Source organism: Equus quagga, chromosome 8 (assembly GCF_021613505.1).
Source record: "Equus quagga isolate Etosha38 chromosome 8, UCLA_HA_Equagga_1.0, whole genome shotgun sequence".
Classification (NCBI taxonomy): Eukaryota; Metazoa; Chordata; class Mammalia; order Perissodactyla; family Equidae; genus Equus; species Equus quagga.
In genome coordinates this window covers 6,856,617-6,873,481 of record NC_060274.1, presented here as the reverse complement: position 1 = coordinate 6,873,481, position 16,865 = coordinate 6,856,617, and the positions used below count along the sequence as shown (strand labels likewise).

Genomic DNA, 16,865 nt, shown 5'->3' with positions numbered 1-16,865 from the left:
GGAGAGCAACAAGTACAATATATTTTTGAAAGTTTTACACAATATTAGGCTCTCTCAGAATGTCATTAGATTGTATGATAATAAAAATAGCCAAAATTTAGAGAGTGCCTGCTCTGTGTCACTCTGTTAGTTGCTTTACATATATATCACTTAATATGACGCTCAAAACAACTCTCATGGCAGATGCCGTGATCATTCGCTTCGTTAAAAGTGAAGAACTAAGACTGTGTTCAAGGTTGTACATCTGGCAGCGCTTGGAAAGTAACCTGAACCTAGGCCTTTCTTGCTCCAATGTTTTTGGGGCTATACTCTACTGCCTTACTAAATTGATCCAAAAGAGGCAGAGAAAAATAAAAACAAGCATAGCTCTTATAAATTATTAATTTCCTTGCTGCTTGTCTGCATTTTTGCAAAGTTCCATTTACTTCAGAAAATTAAATGATAAGACTTGCAAGATGGACAGAAAAAGAGAGCAGACTTAGAAGAATAAAGTGCTAAAGAACACTGCAGTACGAATTTTATTAATGCTTACCTTCCCTAAAAGTAACATGACAAATCACATAGAAATAATAATTTTCAAAAAAACCTATGATAAGACAACTAATTAAACACACCATTCAAACAGAAACCTACTGCATATCTGCATTTCAGAGAATAGCCATCCTCCCAACCAACATTACCCAGTGCTCAGCTCTGTCAGGTAAGGAAAATACAGCCCAGTACAGGATGCCAACCTTTTACGGAATTATGATTTAATGGCTTGGAACTGCTGGTCAACCAAGAATACCAGCCAATAGCTTGTACTGTGCATGTAATAAAATGCTAAAGAATTAATTTTAGGGGGGGTTAGTTTTTCTAGACACAGCTCAGAAACTCACAAATGAGATATACCTTGCCATTATGTAATATATGTTTAAATTACATTCTCTCTTGACCATGCTTTTCTAAAATGATATGCTTAACTCATATACTAAAAATAAATTCATGACATTTCTTTTCAAACCTAATAAAAATTTTTAAATCATATGGAAAAATTAATCTGTGTGACTAGCAAAGAAAAATGTGACAGAAATTTAGAGAACTTAATGGTACCAGATATTAAACATCTTATAATGTGTTATATGTTAGACTAATCAAAGCAATGTGGGTTTGGAGGCAGAATAAGCAGATGAATGGAGCAGGACAGGCTCTAGAGATAAGATCCCAGAGTTAATATAATATAAAGATGGAATTTATTTCACATCAGTGGGGAAATGTGTTTTATTCAATAAATGATGCAGAAAAGTAATCGGTAGATTTCAGGGGGAGAAATAAGTAAACTTAGATTCACATAAAATCCTTCACCCTAAAATAAAATCTGTGTGCATCAAATATTAAAAAGTGAAACCATAAAATAACTAGAAAAGATTTTCAGCAAATATCTATAATGATCTTGAGTGTCAGGAAAATCCTGCCAAGAATGATGGCAAAGGCATAATCTTATAAAGGCAACAATACATTTAACTCCATCGAAATATACAGCTTAAATAGTTCTAAAACAAAAGATTTTCAAATTAAATTACTTACTAGTAAAAATATTTGAAACATATATGACACACAAAGGGTTACTATAAGAAATGCTTATAAAGTGCAATTATAAGAAAAGAAAATAGCCATAATAATGAGCAACAAATAATGAAAACCTATTCCAGCTTCCTAGCAATGGGAGAAAGGAAATTTAACATGAGCAACCATGTTTCACCTAAATAATTGGCTAAGATTAAAAAGAATGAAAGCACCTAGTGGTAAAGCATGTGAATAAACTGTGTTCTCCTAGTTTTAGGGAGACTGGAAATTGGTGCAAGCTTTTCAGAGGACTCTTTGGAACTAAGCATCATAACATATTAAAAGTAAAATACTTTTGTCTCAGTAACTCTTCTAAAATTATATTCTAAAAATATGACCAGATAGATTTATAGAAAGGTACACAAGGACGATCACAAATTTGTAGTGAAATGCAGAGCAGCTTAAATGCTCATCAGTAGAGGGGACCACTTGAGCAGAACAGAAGAGCATCGATCACAAAATGATCAGGTAGAGCTATTGCTACGGAAAATGAGTACAATGCATGAAGTAAAATGAAAAATTACAAAACAATATGTGATAAATGATTTCATTAAAAAGTATGTGTGTGTATTCATGTGAGCTTATGCCTGGATACCTTGAAAACAGCCTAGAAGAATACACATCCAGCGTTAACAGTGATTTTCTCCAGGTCGTTTGATTCAACATGAGTTTTATCCTTTTCTTTATGTGAAAGTATGTTGGCTAATTTCTTTTTCAGCCAGCACAATGTTCTTATAATCAGAAAAAGCAACATCTATTATGAAAATAAAGAATTCATGAAAATGAAGTATCATAGCTTTAAACTGCACATTTAGTAGGACATTTAAAAATGGGTATTGTGACAATAATCATGCAGGCCCAGGGTTCTGAAAAAAACGAAAATCAACAACAACACTATTCCTAAGTCATTATGACTATGTTATTTTTTTTCTCTAGATCAGCTGGTAGAGAATTTTATCTACTTCGCGCTCATGTATTATATAAAATGCAAATTAAGTACATTTTTATTTAAGGAAACTACAGATGTTGCAGTTTGCTACAAAGTTATTGTCAGAGTATAAATTAACAAACTAATATCTTTTGTGTGTTGGTTAGCCTATTCAAGATTTGAGTTGCTAAGATTTAGTACCCAAACCCGAAATGTTGGTCAGACCCATAGCGATTTGTACAAGCTGGGAGGCCTTTCTCTTTGACATGTCTTTAGCCACAAAGTAACATTTGATGGAGAGAGTAATGAATTTCCATTTATTCAGCTAATCTTAATTGCTTCCTCTGCCCTGTCCCCTTCTCTCTTTCCCTCTCTCTCTTTTTCTAAATAGAGCTAGGTTCTCACCATTATGAAGGGTTTGGTTTGTTGCTGTTTCATTGTATTTAGGTTCTTTTTTAGCGGGGTGGGGGGAGGGCCACCTATGATATCCATGTTAGAATCTTTAGGAGTCACTCTAGCTGTGGTAGTTGGAAAGAAAATGTGGAACACTCAGACTAAATTATAATTCTCAATATGATGTCATTCCATGATTTCTAAAGAACCATGCTTTAACCAGTGCATAATAACCAGCATGAGAGGATTATAACTCCCAACTTATAGTGATCTTGACTTTGTAACATCATAACTAATCCTCCAGTCTGAGTAGTATTTCTATTATTTTCTTTCTTTGGATCTGATAGTCATAAAGTTCATCTAGTCCCATAACTGTGGCTGATGGACCCTATTCTACAGTGGCCACTTCTTTATAACAGTTCAGTTGACTCTGCTTATTCCCTAAGAGTAAACACAAGCCGTCTCTAAGAAGCTCCTCTAGCTTAACTCCAATAAAATGTACTTTTGTATTTCTATGGTTGTAGCTTTGTTCTTTTTCTTTTTTTTCCCCAAGGAAGATTTGCCCTGAGCTACCATCTGTTGCCAATCTTCCTCTTTTTTGTATGTGAGCTGCCACCACAGCATGGCTGCCAACAGACAGCAGTGTAGGTCTGCACCAGGGAATGGAACCCTGGCTGCTGAAGCAGAGCGCACCAAACTTAACCACTAGGCCGCTGGGGCTGGCCCTGTGGCTTTGTACTTATGGAGCCATATGCCATCACCACTCACCTGCAATGAACCCACTATACATTCCTCTCCATTTATATTTGCTTTATCTATATGAGATAAACATCTTATCATTGAAGTGCCTGATTCATTGAAGTGCACAGTCCTTAGCAGCGAGCTCATTTAAAATATTTCATTGCTCAGTGAAGGAAATGTCCAAATTTAAATGCATGCCTTATAATAATTAATACTACTTGCTATTAAATACTGAATTAGAAAGGATTCTCCAAAAGGTCTTCACATATTGGACATTGTGCTAAGTGATATGAGATTTAATTGCTAAACATAAAGTCACTTAGTGACATCTATAATTCTTGTGAACATCAGTGTAAGTTTTAATGAAATTGGCGAAGCACATGGAGAAATCCTCCTTTGTTGGAAACAGTTCATTTTTATAAGGCAGGTAAGAAATTAATAAATTAGACAACTGTGAGGAAAAGTGACAATGCTGGGATCTAGGAAAATATATGCATTTCTAAATTAGGTAAGAAAATCTACAGATATTGACAGTTATGTGTTCCCAACAGAGCATCTTTCATTTTTGAAACACGGGAAGCTTTATTGAGTCTTGAATCCCCACAAGTGCTCAGTGAAATTTCAAGAGTGATGCACAATCTTTGCTTCACAAATAGAGGACTGGAAATGAACAGAAGTTAATTAACATGCACACAGAGACAGACGGAGTTACAGATATGCTTCCTAATTCTCGATCCAGCACTCCTGAAGCTGTTCACCATACAGTGACAGTCAGCTCGATTATCCTTAAGAAGAGATGGATTCTCAGATAGTCTCAAAATCTACTTCATGTGGTAGCCTATTTTCTTCCCTCTGTAATATTTTCAAAAGTTAATGGTGAAGGAAAAAGTCCTCAGTTTTCTAGTAACGTTGACAAAAAGGGAATGGAAGGAAGAGAAGGGAAGGGAAACCCTTCATACTGGATCATCCACTTCTGGCAATTATAGATAACAGGGAGTTGCCCATAAAATGGAATTTCAATCAACCACTAAGCAGACTCCCACTGAGGAACATACTGGAGAAACGTGAACAGATAGGATAGAAGACAACCATATGGCTGCTCTTAATGACCCAATAAATACAAGAAAAGTGTAGTGCTTCTAATCGGTTCTAAACTAAAATCTCATTTGTCTGTTGTGTTTCTAGCTTTAAGGAAGGCAAAATGCCAATTCTCATTCACCTTTATTCACATGTTGCTGGAGATTCAAGGACAGAACACAAATTGTATAAAAATGATCTTTTCCTTGTGTTCCCTTCAAGATTTTCTTCTCTCTTTGTTCCTTTTCCCACCCCTCATGCCAACCAGAGGGACTGCTATCTCAGCCTTCAAAATATCTAAACTTCGAGGTGGTAAGAGGACTTCTATTATTACTCATAATCCTCTACATAAAACCCCACAAAGGAAACAAGAACAAATACACAAGACGGAAACAATGCATTGCCTCTTGTTTCTCAGTCACCACTAAATTCCAGATGCTTTCCAGAAGGGGCTCCTCCCACAGCAGGGCTCTTGCAAGAAGTTATCCTTCCACTCCTCTACCTGTCAGCTCTGGCTCAGCCTACAGATCCCAGCTTGGACTTCCATTCCTCCAGTCCGAACTCGCAGATGCCAGGCAGTCACCCTGTTCCATGTCCTCATAACATCCTGTACTTTTCTTCTTCATCTTCCCTCCTGACAGGTCCAAGGTCATCGGGGCTGGAAGGAGCTCCACTGAAGCTGAGAATGTTGATTTTGCACACACAGAAAACCTGAGCATACTGTCTGGCAGAAAGTAGGCAGCTAACAGTAATTCATAGAATGAATGACTCGATTTTTTTATCCCTTTATTCCTGTCATTTCCTCTACCTTACAAAACGCTCCCCACCTTGTCAATATCACCACCTGTGGAAATTCTCCCACCCATCTCTCAGGCCCCACCTCCTCCATGAAGCCCTCTTTGATTGCCTCTGTTTAGGGAATTTTCCTTTTGAACTCCCACAGGCACTTTTGTGCTTGTCTCAGGGCATTTGGGCATGGCAATTTGTTTTATTTCCTCTGCCTTATCCACAAATTGAAATTTTTACAGTCCTTCATATCCATCTTTATCACGATTTAGTTCATGATAAAAGTCATCATTTACCTACATGTCTGACCTCACCCTGAAATTTTTCCCAAACTTATGAGAGCAGCAAATGAAATAGTCACTTTTCCATCCTTAGTGCCTGGCACAGAAGACATGCTTAGTAAGTTTTTTACTTTCTCTGCTGAATCCAAACTGCAGTCATTTCTGTAAAGTCTTATCTCCCCAATTAGATTGCCAGCTCCTGAAGGTCAGTCTTTGTTTTCTGCACAGTGACTAACACAACAAATATGCCTGTTATGAAAATAAACTATATTTCTTTCAATGGACAGACACAATTTTTTAAAATTATATTTTGCTTTTCAAGCTTTAATCATAAAACTTCTCTCTGCATTTCATAAAAGTACTCATGTACAGTGACCACCACTGAGTTTATTGACAGAACTCTGAGTATCAAGGGTGATGATAATTACCTACTTTGGGAAATTCAGATCTATGTTTGTTTCCCAAGAAATGTTAGTGGAAGTAAATGTTTCACTACATGTGAGTGAAAAGCACATGAAATTCTTCTCAGTTCTGATTTTAGTCTTTAAATGTTTATATTTTCCATTCCAAACCTCAAGTTTGGTAAACTAGCTTTAAGTATTTTTTGCAGCATATATCTCAAAAAATAAATTTTATCGTGGCCCTTGATAACTTTTTGAGAGCTGGCTTGACCTGAGTAAGAGAGATGATGGTTTCTTAATGACCGCCATCAAGGAATGATGAAGTGTGGCTCTCTGGGAGCCATCAGTCACCTGCTTGAAGGATCAAGAGGGCTATTTCCCAGCTGAGAAGCAGGCCTCATTCTCTTGGCCCATTACTCTCGCGTCTTCCTTCTATTCTTCTCACTCCATTAGCCTCCTGTGTATCTGCACCGAGGCTATCACAGTGTGACCTCCAGTCCCTAATCCCTGATATTTCCATTCAGGTCTAATCTACCATTCCAACTGAAACGTTCGGTGATGTTTACAGCTGTAGTTAATCTTTCTTTGCTCCAGTTCTCAGAATTTCACTTATAAATCTACTGAAATTATCTTTTACACCTACTGCTGTCTTTTTTGGTAGATTGATTTATCCTCTCCCCAACCTAAAACCTACGGGTCTAGAAGCGCACTTTTTCTGATTCATCATGATAAATTCTTTTGTTTGTCTTTGTTGTCTGGGGTCTTTATCTAAAGCCATAACACCACCTTCAATACAGCCTCTCATCGACATAGCTGGCTTTGGAATCATTCTATGGAAAGTTGAAAAATTAAGAAGGAACTTTTGAAGCCTCTGGGATAATAAACAGGTTTAAAATTGCTCATATCTAAACAGTGTTGTGGTAATATGCATGATTCTCTTCTACTGTATACAAAATAAAGTATAAATTATAGCCCAGAGAATCACAGATCATCAAGTGAAAAAGCAACCTACAATTCACACAGATCAGGAGTTTCCTGGAATTGAGAAGGCAAGAATTATTTTCAATATTTAAAACATATATTATAGAAATTGCACATTTGCTTGAAAAATGGCATCATATACTAAGCCAAGATTGTGTTTGTGGGACTATGATGTGGATGCTGGTTCTCTCGTGTGTGTACGTATCTGCCACACATGCATTGATTTCTGGTACCTGGTTTCTCTTCCTTGGAGATTAATTTTTTTCATGTTATAGTGCACAAGAGTCTTTAACAATACCGTGGAGAAGATGACTGTTGATTTAATTTTCCACTAAGTTGTAAAAGAGCCCAGATAAAAAGGGGTTATGTCACAGAAAAAGAAAATTGAATTCAATTGAATCTAGACTTCACACTCTCACAAATACCCCTCAGTTCTTAAAAATGATCTCAATGTGTCTAGCACTCTTAAATAGTGATACTTTTTAAAAATAGTAGATTATTTTATCTTTATAAACAAAGTTTTAAATTTTTGTTTAAATTTTCAAAATTTCAGCTTATTCCATAATAAAAATCTCATCTAATTTTTACCTTAATTTTGTTAAAAAATGCCGCTTCTTGTTATCAAGTACTCAAAACCTGGTTTAGAAATGAACCATCCTTGAGTCTGAATACTTGACCAGTTTTTTTTTGAAAAATGCTGCAAGAAGTTTCTAGTATGTCACTCAAATTACATGTCAGACAACAGAGAACATTTTGTCATGCTTAGATACCTTTCAATCATAATCTGAGTTTGATTTCAAAGCTTTCACAATTCAATTTTATCTAGAATTAGTGAAATATGGCTGTAGGGAGCAGTGTAAAGACAGGGAGACCATTTCTCTTGGACCAACCATCAGGGTAGAATGAGGCGGTAGTGAATGTGTCCTTTCCTCTTTTACTTCTGTATTCATTTTCCACCCTACAGGTGTAAGTGCCCAGCTGTCCTCTGAGATCCATGGGGCCCCTGAGAAGCCACAAGGGCTGGCACTGTTGAAATACACATTGGGAGCTGTTTGTGCCCATGTTGGTTACTGTGTCCTGCTGATGAGCCTGGCAACACAAGAATATGGAGCCCCTGGCGCCTTTTATGTCGTGCAAATAAAGATCATCACTTGTGACCATCTCAAGGATACTTGGTCAACCTGAGATCTTTTCTTAAAAACAAAACAAAGCCAACCTTTCGCTATTAATAGACACTGAAAAAAACAAGAGCATATAGTCTATACGAGAAAACCATCCTGAGAAATCCTGAGTCTCATGTTATGAGATTCTAATCAAGCCCTAAGACAATAAAAAGAACCAAAAGAAACACAGATCCCTTTGAGGAGAGCAATCTGATTAAACTAAAACATTAACAAGAAACTTTTTGGATACAAAATATGCAAATGTCCTATAAATAAAAACTGTTCAGTATTAGGTGACTCTTATTTATTATTCAATTTGTCCTCGGCAATGTCTTCCCAGAAGATGAAATCAGAGATAAAGACTATGAATATTAACTTTTATTCAAACTAATGTTCCAGTTGACATATACTGAGCCCAACTGGGGGGAAATGCAAAAAATAAATTGCAGGTTGAGTAAGATGAAAGCTCTCTATTTATTACATTGATTTTAACAATTATGTCATTTATTATAGTTCAGGGGATAGTTTTTAGTATCTAATTTCACTTGAAATAAGTCTTTGAGCTATTTTAAGAGGTCCTTCTCAACTGTTTCTGAAAAGAAAAAAAAGTTCTATGCAAGAGAGTTTGTCTTGTCAAAATCAAATAATCTAAGAAAGAAAATATTATATTGCTTTACGTGGAATTTCAGGCAGATATCACTTCTCAAAAATATACAACATAATGTGTGTTATAGGCTGTTGAGTAGTAAAACCAACAGCCCTTAACAAGAAAAAAAATAATGACCTTGGTCATTTTATACTTTGAACATTGCTATGGTCTGAGTGTTTGTGTCTTCCTCAAATTCATATGTTGAAATCTTATCCCCAATGTAATGGTATGTGGATATGGGGCCTTTAGAAGGTGATTAGGCCATGAGAGCAGAGCCTTAGGAATGGGATTAATGCCCTTGTTAAAAGAGACCCCACAGAGCTCCCTCGGCCTGTCTACCACATGAGGATGCAGTGAGCAGATGGCCACCAAGAACCAGAAGTGATCTCCAGCCAGACACCAAATCTGCTGGCCCCTTGATCTTGGACTTTCCCGCCTCCAGAATTGTGATGAATCAATGTTTTTGTTTATAAGCCACCTAGGTTATGGTGTTTTTGTTAAAGAAGTTTGAACGGACTAAGAAAAAAACATAGTTTAAATTCTTTCCCCTTTTCATTGCTTGGGCTATCTTCTTATCCTAAACCCTACCGTCCAATTGTGAGGTGTGAGGGAAGAGGCAACATTATCACAGTTGGCTAAGAAACCTCTCATCACCACAAAAGCGCCACTGGACCAGGGCAGCCTCTCTTCACAGGGGAGTGTTTGATGAGCAGGGGATGCTCATTGTAAAGTTATGATTTGGAACTCAGGAATCATGCCTGGAGAGAGGGACTTGTGGGTACGCCTTAGCCTGCGTGTGGGCCAGGAAGAAAAACACACACCCCCCGATTCACACACAAAGACAAATATCTCCATTGTTTAAGGTACCACAGGTAAAATAGAAAATGAAGATTTACGCAGAAAATTTAAAGTTTTACGCCATATACAAAGTCGAATTAATTTCACTAATGGAGAAAATCCTAATTGATTTTTGTCCCTCTTTTCATCTCAAGCACATACCCTTTGAGTTGGCTAGAATTCTTTTTATAAAAAGGTAAGCTGACTTTCAGAACGAACGTTACGATCCTTCCTAAAATAACAGCGATTAAAACTCAATTAGGTTCAGATTTCTCTGTCTAAGAGCTAGTTCGGGTCAAGTTTATATTTGCATTCTTAAAAACCAAGGTTAAATGCTACTGCTATTCAAAATGATCGAGTTACATTATCTTTAAGTGCATAAATATCAATTAAGAATATATTGGTGGCCCTGCTCTTTTGAAGTTTAAGTATATGAATATTATAGTCAAGTGATAGAAATTAAACTTTTTATGAGAATACAATATATAGTGCAAAATACTGTCAAAAATTTAAAATACTCTGCAAATATAAGTACGATAAACTACTTTAAAGTGCCCAACTTCCCTCATCCTTAAGAAACAAATACCACACACAATAGTTTAGAAAATACAGGAGTCACGGTTTCTATTTAGCTGCATTGTAAAAATGCAATCCAGAAAAATGGTTTTAAGATAAGATAAAGGAAAGAAGAATGAAACTTCTCATATTGAGCACTCCTGCCAGCTACTGGCATAGTTATTCAGAAATGTGCACACCTTCAATTCTTTCATTTAACCAACATTTATTAAGATATGGGAGAAAAAAAATAGTCAGATATGACAATTTCTTTTTCTACTTTCTTAAACAGCATGTTTAAACAATTTTATCCTCTCTTCTTTTATAAAATAAGCATCTATGGCCCTAAATACTCCCTTTAAATACTAATTTAGCTACTTCCCCAAAGATTAGATATGTGGCACATTTTTATTGCTGTTTGGTCCCATATTTCCATCTGGATTTTTTTATTGACTGAGTTAACTGAATTTCCATATTTAAGAGGTTTTTATGGCTATGTTTTTGTAGTCATATTTAAATGCCTTAAAACAAGATCAACTGTTGAAATGTTCCATATGTGCTTGAAAATAAAGGGGTGTCCTCCAGTTGTTGACATTCTGTTCACTGGTTGTGTTAATCGGCAATGTCCTGCCTGAGTTTGTCCTGCTGGAGCTCACAACCCCTCAGAGAGTTACGTTACTATCTCCCACCGTGATGGTAGATTTATCCATATAATTTAGTAATTCTGACAATTTGTCCTTAATATATTTTGAGTCCATGTTACTAAGATCGTACAATTTTTAAACTACTATGTCGCTCTGGGTTATTAAACCTTTTATCAAAATTTTTTTTTGTGAGGAAGATTGGCCCTGCGCTAATATCTGCTGCCAATCCTCCTCTTCTTGCTTGAGGAAGATTGTCTCTGAGCTAACATCTGTGCCCATCTTCCTCTATTTTATGTGGCACGCTGTCACAGCATCGCCTGATGAGTGGTGTGTAGGTCTGTTCCCAGGATCTGAACCCATAAACCCCAGGCTGCTGAAGCAGAGCATGAGAACTTGACCACTATACCACTGGGCCAGCCCCTCAAAATCTATTTTTAATAATGCTTTTCAAAATTTTTAATAATGCTTCTTTTTCCTAAAAATCCATTTTATGAGCAATTAAACAGCCGTCTTTTGGATAATATTTGCTTGGTATTTAATTTTCCCTTCTTTTCCTTTCAATCATTTTGTTCTCATGTGTTTCAGGTGTGTCTTTTATAACCTGAAAAAAGCTGGACTTTCCTCTTTTAATCCAGTCTAGGAATCTTTGTCTTAATCTTCAGTTAGTGTATTTACATTTAATTTCATTACTGTTACATTTGGTCTTATTTCCACCATTATTTGAGTGCGCGCTGCTTCTTTGTTCCATTTTCTTCTATTTCACTCACCTCTCACCTTCTCCCTTTTTTTTTTTTTTTTTCCCACTAATTTGACATCTCTGTTTTATTTCAATCCCCTGGATGGTTATCCTAGCCATTTGAATGCGTCTTTAACTTCAAGGATTTAACGTTGACACACGTGGACTGACCTGATTCCTGGTCCAGGCACTGCTTCCAAGGAGGTTAAATGGGGCAGCTCCCAAGGAGGCCCACAGCCTGAGGTTCGATGACAGCAGTGGACATGAACTTGGCACAGGACCCATGACCTTTGCAGGTGCGATCCTCTGCCTCTCCTGGGAGAAGAGGGGGTCCTCCACAAGGCCCCCTGGGGCATCTACCATGCTGATACTGGACAACCATGCGATCCTGCCCTCCCTGGGACTTGAGGCCTCCAACTCTAAGTGGGGTCACCCAAGGAGCATGAGGAGGAGGCCTGGGTGCTGGAGGCCTTGAATGTGGCCAAGGCGCATGAGACCCAGCCTTCCAGCTCTAAATTCATGGTGCTCAGGGAAGCCTCTGAGGAGAAGCAGCCCTTGTCTGTCACCAGACAATTCACAGAGGAGGAGAACCCCATGTGTCAGAAGTGTGAAAAGTGTCCTCAGAAATTACACACCAGGGGAAAGCCTTCCACATTCGGCCCCAGGAAGTTCCAAGCAAAGAAGGGTGTTTCGAGTGCAGCGAATGTGAGAGAGCCTGGAGCCAAGGCTCCCACTTCCTTTGGAATTAGAGAACCCACACTGTGGAGGACTAAGGAGTGCCATGGACATGGGGAAGCCTCCTTCTCCAGCTCCTTAGGACTCACTAGGATTCTTGATTCTTAAAAAATGTGGAAAGTTCTTCTTCATTATCTCTTTAAATCTTATCTTTCCACCATTCTCTCTATTATTTTCTTCTGGAAATCCAATATTTGAAATTTCTTATTCTAGTCTCCATGTTGTTTAACTTCTCTTTTACATATTCCATCTATTATATTTTTCTGGCTGCACTTTGAGCTATTTTATGAAGTCAAATTTCAGATCTAAGCTACAATTTCTCTTTTATCTATGTCTTAACCTATTTTGTAAATTTTTTTTATCCATGCTGTTTAACCCATTTTGTAAATTTTGTGTCAATTATGATAATTGTTAATTTTACAATTTCTCATGTGCGCACATGCGTGTGTGTGTTTAATCTTTTAATCTGACTGGATATTTCTTATAGTTTTGTTTTTTAATCGTTTGTTATAGGCACTTTCATTTTTTAAACACATCAAGCACACATATTCTCTCTCTGACAACTTCAATTTCTGTATTCCTTCCAGGTTTGAACTCTGCTTGCTCTTACTCATGATGGTTTGTTTCCATTTGTGATTTTTCTGAACGTTAGTTCATGCTCCATGAAACATTACCTGAGGGACTCATTATTTGAGGACTCCTTTGAGAGCAAGCCCTCCTGGGAGGATTTGGGTGCGTCTCAGCTCTGTTTCTAGCATAACCCACTCACGGCTGAGTTAAACAACATTCTAGACCCAGGACGTTCTGTACCACACAGAAAGAGTGAATATTAGCCTGAAACTCAGGTAAAGATGGGTTCGTGCTTACAAATTCTTAGGAGTAACATTTTCCCCTCTACCTAGAGTAAAAGCAAAACAGGCAAGGATTCCTAGCACCTTCCTCTCCAGTGATCCCACAATGGTATCATATTTTACAGGTGCAGGTTTGTGTAGGATTCCGTGGTTTCACTCTCCACGTTGACGAGGACCTAAACTCAGCCGTGGTCTCTGGTGTGTGTCCGTCCAATCTGAGCCTCTAACCCACGATGGTCAGTAGTTGCCACCAAGGTGGCAGCTGGCTTCAGCTTACACAATTTCCTCTCCAGACTCCAGCCTTCTAATTTTTTGGTATATAAATGTTTCTTTACTATGTTGTCAGCACAGCCATCCTTTTAAAAACACATGTTCATGATTGAATCCAGTATTTTTATATGGTGTCTACTGCAAGCACAGTTAAAGGCATTAGCGCACGGTGCTGTCAGAAATACAGCTGCCATATAACAATTTACACTGAATTCTATGCATTGATATCCAAGGTAGGTTGAATATTCAATACGCAAAGGTCATGATTTTCAACCCCACTCAACACAGTTGCTCCCTTTGACTGATTTGAAGCTAAATCCTTAACGATGCACAATTGTCTATTCAGCTGTGACCAAATCCTGCCAATTAAAATCAAGGTACATGAGAGGTAGTCAGACTGTCAATGATTGAGGCAGATTCTCAAAGGATCTCACACTACTGTAAAGATGGTATGGAAACCATAATGTTATAAAAGCAAGGGGATGCACATATTACATTTGTATGCATGCACATATACATAATTATACTTAAGAATTGTGCCTTATAAAATGTATACACTTTAATTTCATCCCAGTGGCAAATTTGCAAGACTGTATTATACCTTGATATCTGTGAGTGACATACAAGTCATTATTTTTCTTCAGGGATTTCTGTCTTCAGGATTTGCATTAATAAAACTCTGTTCATGGTCCCTGGCCCTCGTTAGATGGAGAATGATCGTTACTGCTGCTCAGCGCTATCCCAGAATCCTTACAATCATCCAGCAGATTGGAGAGAGGAGACACGTCTAATGATCCTAGCTCAAACACTGTACCTGTTGCTATTGACAGACTTTGTTCCTTAGAGAAGATATTGACTGCCAGCTGGCTGTGACAGTTTGTGAACTAACTCTGACATTTGCGTTGGCACCGTAATAGTATTTACAGCTCAGGAAATATATGCAATCAGGTTATGATGGACCTGGTGATTTTCGAGGTAAAAAGTATAACAATATACAAATCACAGACATGACCATAATAATAAAATTATTTTTAAAATAACTTCAGTACTTAGAGTCTCTTTCAAGAGATATCTGCTCTGTATGAGACTGGTGGCATATGTTTGCAAAGAGAAGAGATTCAGAGAACAGAGGATGGTGAATCAATCATATAGCTGGTCCTCCAGACTAGATTTTAAACAGTCCACTATGTCAGAAAACTGCCAAAGAAAGGGAGAAAGAGATAAAGCAAGAAAGAAATTTTGCTCTTTTGGTTTTTGTCTTTTTTAGATACAGGTGATTTCTTTTTTTTGAAGATTGGCCCTGAGCTAACATCTGTTGCCAATCTTCCTCATTTTCTTTAATCCTCAAAGCCCCAGCACATAGTTGTGTACCCTTGTTGTAAGTCTTTCTAGTTCTTCTATGTGGGACGCTGCCACAGCATGGCTTGATGAGCGGTGTGTAGGTCTGCGTCCAGGATCTGAACTGGCAAACCCCAGACCACTGAAGCGGAAGGTGAGAACTTAACCACTTGCCCACAGGGCTGGCCCCCAAGAAAGCAATTTTTAATGATGTGTACTGTAAATATAAAATATCACAGCATCAGGAAAAAGATTAACATTCTAGGTTTATTTTCTTTGGCCAGGCTCCAAGCTCGCTCTTCTTTATATTCCATGAATTTCACTTTCTAAGGGTTTAAAGCAGCATGTTTTAACATAGTCACCCAAAATGGTTAAGTCTCTAGGAAAGTGACACTGGAAGGCAATGACACAGGTAGAATGTTTGGTGAATATTATAGACACTTTTGAACATTTTATCACTCTTGGTGAATATTGTCATATGGAAGAAAAGTCAGTTAGCATTTTTGTCTCTATTCCATTTTCCTAGTAAACACTGGAGATGCTGTCATTTTCTTGTTTTAGAAAGAATGGACTTGACCAGGTACTTACAGCTCTCGTCCCAGGGCAGTTTGGAGACTGGCATTCACCACTCATCCGATTTGGGATTAAGACATCTTCCCAGCAAGATGGACCCTTTGAGGGGAAAAAAAAAAACCCTTGGTGCACAAATTATAAAGCAAATGTACTCCCTAATACATCTCTAAAATCTGTCTATTTATATTATAAAATAACAATGAAGGTAATGTGTAGTCCAATGATTTGCAAAGTATGGTCCAAGACACTTGGGGGGGATCCAGTAGGTCAAAACTATTTTCATAAATATACTAACATAATATTTGGCATATTGTTTCAAACATGTAGTACATTTATACATAGGAGTCTCCCACTGCAGTTCAATTTAATTGTTTAAACACTTAATTAAATAATTTTTCTTAAGTTCATTGCAATTCCAATTGATGACCTTAAAATGAAAAGACATGTGCAGATGACACTCAAGAGGATTCATTGGGGGCAGTAGAGGAACAGGCTGAGGCACACCTTCAAGGACTACCTGTCCTGGTTGGCAGGCTGAGCAGACACAGTTATTTCCTCTCTCCTGATGCACTGTTAGAATTACATTTAAAAACTAGCACCATGTAAACCCATAATACCAATGAGAACTGAGCATACTTTTCTGGAAATCTGCAATAGCCTATACCAGAGCAGGAGACCTCTGTGCCCTGCAGGACCACAAAGAGTCTGAAGGCTCAAGAAAAAGGCAGACGGGCGAGAGCAGAGTGAGACTCAGAGCAGCAAACAGAGAGAAAGTTAAATTGTTATGAACAGAAGATCCTAGAATCTTCTAGAGAGAAAGTTCAGGTCATTTACTTGGAAACCAAAATCCAAGTAGAATTTTTGTGTGTGTGTGTGACATGCATGTCATGACTGATGAGCAGAGTGGGTCTGCACCTGGGATCCGAACCTGCAAACTGAGGTGGCCCAAGTGGAGCACATGGAACTTTAACCACTTGGCCATGGGGCCAGCCCCAACCAAGCAGAATTTTAAAGTAGTAGCAAATACCTTTAAACTTTGATGGGAAAGATTTTCGACCTAAAATTCTCTATCTGACCTAATTATCAATTTGGTGGGAGAATGGTAAAAAGTGATTTTGGGATAAGCAAAGAGTTGCAGAGTTGACTTTTACGCCTGGGAAGTCTCAGAGTTCAGGAGAAGGTCAGGCAGCCTGAGGGAAAGCTGTAAGTGGCCCAGCTTTGGCCTCCCCCACAGTGTGTGACTCTGAGGAAAGCCATGGGAGAGTTGGGCCAGCGTCTCTGTAGCTGTGACAGAGGAGATGACAGAGCTTCCAGCAGATGT

At 37.9% G+C, this 16,865-nt stretch overlaps 1 protein-coding gene across 3 annotated transcripts in view; it reads right to left on the bottom strand.

Annotated features, from left to right (window-relative positions):
- The window catches only part of PRKN (parkin RBR E3 ubiquitin protein ligase), a 1,211,604-nt gene that overhangs the window by 607,898 nt on the left and 586,841 nt on the right, over positions 1-16,865 (bottom strand). For all 3 annotated transcript variants that reach the window (XM_046670682.1, XM_046670681.1, XM_046670680.1), the window contains exon 5: positions 15,560-15,643. In XM_046670682.1, coding sequence (XP_046526638.1) covers positions 15,560-15,643 — 84 coding nt within the window. The remainder of the gene's footprint in view (positions 1-15,559; positions 15,644-16,865) is intronic.